At 49.6% G+C, this 7420-nt stretch overlaps 1 protein-coding gene across 1 annotated transcript; it reads right to left on the bottom strand.

Annotated features, from left to right (window-relative positions):
* Positions 1-894: 894 nt before the first annotated feature.
* Positions 895-2985, bottom strand: KCTD12 (potassium channel tetramerization domain containing 12). The gene has a single exon (XM_082602254.1). It carries the CDS (start codon positions 2825-2827, stop codon positions 1844-1846), a length of 984 nt encoding a protein of 327 aa, XP_082458380.1. The 5' UTR covers positions 2828-2985; the 3' UTR covers positions 895-1843.
* Between the last annotated feature and the right edge of the window lie 4435 nt (positions 2986-7420).

Genomic DNA, 7420 nt, shown 5'->3' on the forward strand with positions numbered 1-7420 from the left:
TAAGATACAGTACAAGATTCATTTTTAAAAAGAAGAAAAAATAGTGCTAATTTAAACACTGAAAACGACTCTTACAAAATCTTTTAAAAACCTACTTCAAGAGAATGATGCTGAAACAAATGAAAAAGGACAGGCTTCTCCGTCATCACAGAATATCCAAAGGAGCCTCACAGCATGAAGGACAAGGATTCACTTCCCTTCACTTACAGTGTAGATACAATATACAGTGGGGATTTATTCCATGTTAGAGTAAAGATATAAGGCAACCAGGTCTCCTTCTGTTTCAGTTGCATTTACGTGGAACATCATTTTATTGCTCAGCTCACTTTTAAGTACTTATTTGCCTTCATTTAAAAATATTCCACTTTACAGCTGTCTACAGATGGCAGCCCTTGGCGATTCTATTCTCTGCAGCTCTGTCATTCGAAAAGATTCCACCTTAATTTCAAACAACCTGCATCAAAGTGGCATTTTTCAGGTTTGCCCAGAACTCAACATTGGCTGGGCTTGCAGACAGTTAAGGATTTTTAATAAGAGAACTTAAGTCTAAGTAACCTAAATCAATATATTTTGTTCAAGGAAATAGATTTTAAAATCAGGACTTATAATCAACAAGAAAATAAATTTCAAAAACTAAAACCCTACTGGGTAACTCTTTGGTTAGGTTACATAAGTATCAGCAAAACAGTTAGTTCAATAAACTGCCAGGTAAGAGTAGATCTGTGACTCACCTTTACAAAATGCTTTGCATGTTTTCGTGTGCTATTTTGTTAATGTGCATGTACTCAGACGGACGGTACAAACTTCCAACTTTCAAATAATAAATGAGTATGTCCGCTCCTCCCTTCCCACCCCTCCTACCCTCCTTCCTCCCTCCCCACCCCACCCCCCAAGGCTTAAGAGCTAAGGTCCTACTGACAGTCACTGCAATAATACAGGTTTTCTTAACACCCACGACGTGCATTACTACCCAGCTCCGTTTACAGTCACAGCCAGGTGACCTCCCGCAATGCTCGGCGACCTGAGCTGTCATTCTATCTCCCCCTCTTGCCAATAACGGCTGCCATGTCAAGCAGTTGAACCAAGGGCTTCTGGCGGTGAGCCCAGGAGAAAGGGTGCCTCTTCAGGCAGGAGGGGAACTTTCTACAAGTTTAAACCACAGGAGAAGACCTTTAAATCTGCACGGAAACCAAACGCTCCTTCATTATGCCATCACCATATTCTTCTCCTACTTCTACCTGTAACTTTTCAAAACTTTATTCATTTATAGTCCCTGAACAGCCTCCGCGGGATCCTAATTCCAGCTCTGGAGTCTTCCGTTCAGCCTTCTAAAACTTCACCTTTAAAGAGGGTCAAAAGACTGCGTAATAAATGACCTTTCAAAACTATTCCCAGACACTGCTACCAATTCTCTCTCTTAGACCGCGAGTGAGTCATCAGGGCTTGAGAAGATTTCAAGGAATCTTCTATACACTGGACAGGGTCCAGTTAGGTTCGGAACAATTCAGTCATTCCCAGGTACTAGGTGACTTCGTAGCCACACTGCCCCACTACATCCAGACTGAAGGACAATCCGGGGGAGGGGTGGTTTGAGGCCGGGGGGCAGAGGAAGCATGGGGTGGAGAGGTACGTCTGGGCGCTCTCTTTTAGTGGGGTCCAGAGAAGACGAAGAAGCCGAGAGGATCTGTGGCTGCAGGTTCTAAAGTGAGGGGTCAGTGGGTCTACCGCAGGTGGGGAACAGGGGAATGGGAGAACGTGGGGTGGGAGGGGAAATCTATAGCCCTCTCCCGGGAAAGAAGGAGAGGGAATGGGCGCGTTGGAGTCGCAAGGGGGTGTGGGGAGTTCACTCCCTGCAGAAGACGTACTCGGTGTAGCTGGTCCAGATCTTGTCCTCGTTCTGGTCGGTGCTGCTGGCGAAGGCGCAGGTGCCCGTGGAACTGCACGCCACCATGTGGAAGCCCGACTCGGACAGCTTGTCGAAGGCCTGCTCCAGGAAGTTGAACTTGAGGTAATAGCGCGAGGTGTAGCGCTCCGGAGGCCGGTCGGGGTCCCGGCTCTCGTTCAGGGTGTCCCCGAACACTTCCTTGGCCAGCGATGTCTTGCCGCACACGGTGATGCGCGCCACTCGCCGGAACTTGGCGTCCGCCTGAGCGTCGCGCCCGATGGTGTAGGAACCGCGGTAGCCGATGGTGATGTAGCCCGAGCGTCGGCTGCCGTCCAACGACTGGGACGGCGTGAGCAGCGGGCCGGGCGCGCCCCCCGACGGGCTGCGGCTAGCCACCTCCAGGGTGGGCGACGGCGCCCCAGCCGAGGCGCCCTCCTGCTGCTCAGGCTCCGCGTAGCCGAGCGGCAGCAGCTCGTCGCCCAGCGAGCCCTCCTTCTGCACCCCGCGCCGCGAGTGCGGCGGCGGCGGCGGCCCGGGTCCGGGCTGCTGGGGCTCCCCGAGGCGGCGCACGAGCTCCGGCAGCTCGAAGTACTCGGCCTCGCGCTGCAGTCGGCTGCGCTCGGGGAAGTAGTCAGGCAGCACGAGCTGCAAGTCCCGCAGGTAATCCAAGATGTAGCGGAAGAGGAAGCCGTCTCGGTCTAGAAAGAAGCGGCCTTTGCTGTCCCGGGCCAGCTCCTGCGGCTGCTGCTGCGTGAACATGCGCCAGAGCAACGAGTCGGGAACCGACACCACCGTGCAGCGCCGGGTCACATACACCTGGCCCCCCACGTTCAGCTCCACGATGTCGGGAAAAAGCGGCGGCTCAGCCGAGGACGACGAGGAGCCGCTGCCGCCGCCACCACCCCCGTTGGGTAGTCCACGAGTGCTGTCCGCCAGAGCCATGGCCAAGAGGTGGCCGGGCTAGGGCAGTGGCTGAGAGACGGGCCGCGCGCCGGAGCCGCCGCCTTTCTCGGACGCTCGCTCAGCCCTGCGCCCCGGCCCGCCGCTGCCGCCGAGAGCCGCGCGGAGCCGAGCGCACGATGCGAGCGCGCCTCTGTGCGCCCCCGCGAGCCCCGCTGCACTCCTCCCGCCTCGCCCGCGCGCTCCAGGAGAGTGCCGGGTGGCGACCGGCGCGCTGCTTAAGTAGAGCCGCCCGCCCGGGCGCCGCGGCGCGCAGAAGGCGGGGGCGGCTGCGGAGCGGCGGAGCCTCGCTCCCAGGGCGGGAGGGGGGGTGGTGGTGGGGCGGGGAATCGATTTGCATCTGAAACGCTGACGCCGCGACCGGCTGCTGGCTCCACCCCGGCTCGCGCGCTGCCGGGACACCCCGACTTCCCTACCCCTCCTCGCCCGGCGCTCTAGCCCCTTCCCGCTCCTGCCCAACTTTCTTCCTCTTCCAAAGCGGACAGAACCTGGGCTTGGCCGCATCGGAAGACGAGCCTTCTTTGGATGGACAGTCACTGCGCCCCCTCTCCTCCTAACTGCAGCCGGAGACTGTGGAAGGAGCACTTGAACTTTCCGGCTCCCCCCACCCGGGGAGTGGAAGGGCCTGGCTGCCCCCGGAGACTAGCCGCTTTAAACACTGTAACTGTGGCGCTTTAAACACGCGGCTCGTCTCGTTGCTGAAAGTTCTAGAGAGAGCCCAAAAAATCTGGAGAGGCGGTGGGGCCAACCCGGCCTGGAGGCAGCTAGATTTTGTTCGCGCGTACGAGTAGCCTCGAAAAAACCCTAGAAACAAAAAGCTAACCTTCGTATCCTGCTGTAGAACGCTCTCCCATCGTTTATTTTCTGGGTAAAAAGGCAAACTCATTAGTTGGGAGACCTCAAAATTGGAGGAAATGGCAAAAGGGGAACTTGGGTGAGTTCAAGGAGTGACTTTGGGGCGTGTTCCCCTACCGGTGGCGGACGCGACCTTCCCCCATCGCCCCTTTTCTGGCCAAGCTGAAGGGGCGTGTACTGTGAGGCCTAAGGGAAAGCTACGTGTCCGCGGCCCTATCAGCCCCGGGTGAATCGCGCTATGGAACTCGGAGGGGTTGAAGATCAAATATAATTTAGAAAACCTACCTTTCAAATCCTCCCAAAGGTCCAGGCGCACCCGCTCTCCCGCGGGCCTGGGTCACTCTGTTCAGCCCTTTCCGAGTGCCCTCTAGCCTCAGGGTCCTTGTACACCTGAAGGCCCGCTCTAGCTCCCTTCCGGTCCTCTCCCTTCGCACTCGTATTCGCCCTTCACAATGCAGCACCCAGGCCTCCTCCGCCGAGAAAGCTTCCCTGACTTCTCAGGTGGGTGGGGCTTCGGATGGGCCCTTCCACGCGCCCTAACGCCCAACACATTCTGACATTACACGTCTGTGAGTGATTATCTAATCTCTGACTTTGGTAAATAGTCTCCTGAGCACTGCAGAAAGAGGACGGAAGAGAGGGTAGTGAAGAATGTTTAGCAATCATCAATCAATGGTTATTTGTTGTGCGCCAGCTATTCATTCGGCCGCGCCCGGGTAGAAGAATAATGTAAGACGGAATAGGCTCCACAGAGCTTTCAGTGTAGCCCGGTAGGCAAGGGTCAGAAGTCTGAGCTGTTATCAGATCGGTTTGAAGTACAGACTGTCAATCAGTATAAATCAGGCGAGATCTTTGTTCTTGATAATGATGTTTCACCTTTTGTGTAACTACCCGATGAGCTTTACAGTCTCCTCATGGATGTGTGTCGTTTTTACTTTGAAATGTTTATGTCTGCTGAACAGTTATCTCATTCATGTCAGTGTACTGAAGTAAGATCAAGCCCCAGACCAGCTCACTTAACTGCAAGTACAGATTGTGATACTGAATATATCTGACCACTCTTTTTTTGTTCTTTGGTATGAATAATAGCTGACGCAAAAGTTCCAAGTTCCAAAGCTGAATTTCTAGGCGGCTGGGCTACTATTTGTAATATCAGTGTCAAAGCCCTAAAGCAACCAGTCTCTTTTTTGTAAATCCAAGAAAAGCCTTTTCCATATCAATTCCGTACATATTTTTGTATCATTACTTTGTTCATCATATCAACAAATCCTGTCAGTTCTGCCTTCAGAATTCTTCCAGGCTATTAACATGTTTCACCACCTCCCTGCCATCACCCGGGACCAAGCCACCCATCACCTCTTGCATTGGCCTCCTAACTGCTTCCACCTTTGCCTCCTACAGTCTTTTATCACCAGAACAAAAAGAGGGATCCTATTATAACCTAAGTCAGATCATGTCACTGTGTCCAAAGCCCCTCACTGGCTTCCCATCTCACCAAAAGTAAAAACCAAAGTACTTTCATTGCTTACAATACAAGATTGGAGCTGTCCCACCAGAACCTCTCAGACCCGTCCCCTGCCACTCTCCCAGGAGCTCCATGCTTTAACCACATTACCCCCACCCCCTACTGTTTGCTCAGGGCCTTTGCACTCCCTGCTCCCTGTGCTGAAAGACTCACTTCCCCTCCGCCTCTTATCTTCTTCATCTTGTTCAGGTGTCTCCCTTCTCACCTTCTTCAGGCCTCTGCAGCAAGACCTTCCCTTGATCACCCTATTTAATATAGCACAACGCCACCCAAGCAGCATCCATTTCCCTGCTGTAGTTGTTTACTGTTTGTTTCCCTGCATTAGAATATAAAGTCCAAGAGAGCATAGATTTGGGTTTGCTTGATTCATCACCACATCCCCAGTGCCTAGAACAGAACTGTCATATAATAGACATTGGATAAATATCTGTTTCCCACTTGTTTATTCCACCAATATTTATTAAAGGTCCACCACTATGTTCTAGGCAACATGTTAAAAAAAATAATCTCTGCTTTCTTGGAGCTTCCAGGCTTGTGAGGGAGACAGATAATAAATATATAGATGAGTAAATCTACTTCAGGTAGAGATAAATGCCATGAAGAAAATAAGATTATGAAATGAGATAGAGGGACTGAGTACAGGGATACAAGTTTATATAGACTGCCTGGGAGCCTCCCCACAAAAGTGGCATTTGAGCTGAATAATAAGCAAGAAAGCCATGAGAAGTTCTGGAGGAAAAACATTCCAGGCAGAGGGCAAAGCAAGTGAAAGGAGTTTGGGTTAGGAATGATTTTGGTACATCTAAAAGTAGAAGTTTGTCTATTGTATCATCTGCTTGTATCTCCAGAGTGCCTTTGAATAGATCAGCACAAGCTCAAATGTGAGCCATACTGCAGGCCTAGACACTACCTTCATTCTCCATCACTTACCATATTTATCACCCATAGGCTGGTCTACTGCAGGAAGCCATCAGGATTTCCTTACAGAAGTCTCAGTTCTGCATGAGAGGAATAATAATGAATGAAACAGGTGATGTGAGACTGAAGGAATAATTTTCTGGCTACTTTTGTATGTTCTATTTCCTGCCTACTAGTTGGTGTCATGAAATTCAAGAGGAAATAAAATAGGGAACTTCAATGCTGGGACTTAAAGGCCTGAGTGTTTATAGAGGAAGGGAGGGGCCTGAGTGTTTATAGAGGAAGGGAGGGGCCATAACTCTTTAGCTTCTTCAATAGGTTAAATATGCTTAATTGTCAGAGGATAAGGGAGGATTTGGGAAGCCACTAGCTCTGTGTCTCATCTCAATCCAGCTTCTAGTGATGGATACGTTGATGGTCATTGTTTCAAGTGACTGTGTACTTTCCTACATAACAGACAGCTGTCCTTCTATCCTAAATGTAGGTTATTGGAAACATCTCTGGACCTACATTCTCATCTGATTTGTATCTCTTCCCCCACCTATTGCCTTCCAATCAGCTTCCCACCCTGCCTCCACTGCACGTAGTAAATATTCTGAACACCAAAGATTTAAGAAAGGAATGAGGAAGATTACGAGAAATATAAAGCTAAAAGGGGAGGAAGAACTGGAGTGAAATGAAGTGAGTGCCTCTGAGGATTGAATAAATGTAATATATGTGAAAATGGTCTGTAAGCTGTAAAACACCATTCAAGTGTCAGAATCAGTATTTTCTACTGTCTATCATGCTTGACAAGTCTACTCAGTAAATACTGAATGAATAAATGAATGGCAGAAACATTAAAATGAATGCTGTGGGGAAAGGGGAGAAGAGGCAGAATCAGAAATTGTCCCAAACAAGTGTTTAGCTCATTCATCATCCTCCCAATATGTGTGAATCTTATCTGTATGCAGGCTTTAAAAATCATCGACTTTTTGCATTCAGGGAGAGAAAAGAATTAGATACAGAGAGATTAAATAACATTAAGCTTAAATGAACCAGGGGATAAAACGATCCTAATGAAGATCTGGTAAAAGATATGTCAATAACTAATCTTTAAAAAAGAGAGTGAAAACGTTATGTGAGGGACATTGCCGAAATATTAGGTCTAGAAAGTAAATTCCAACATCACTATTATATGATTTTTATACCTAAGAGAACCAGAGAAACAAAAATTAATAATGTTGGAAATTTTTAAATTTTTATTTCCATATCCTTATAAACAGTATCTGAAGCTT

Source organism: Mesoplodon mirus, assembly GCF_964341445.2.
Source record: "Mesoplodon mirus genome assembly, chromosome: 17".
In the NCBI taxonomy this organism is placed as follows: domain Eukaryota; kingdom Metazoa; phylum Chordata; class Mammalia; order Artiodactyla; family Ziphiidae; genus Mesoplodon; species Mesoplodon mirus.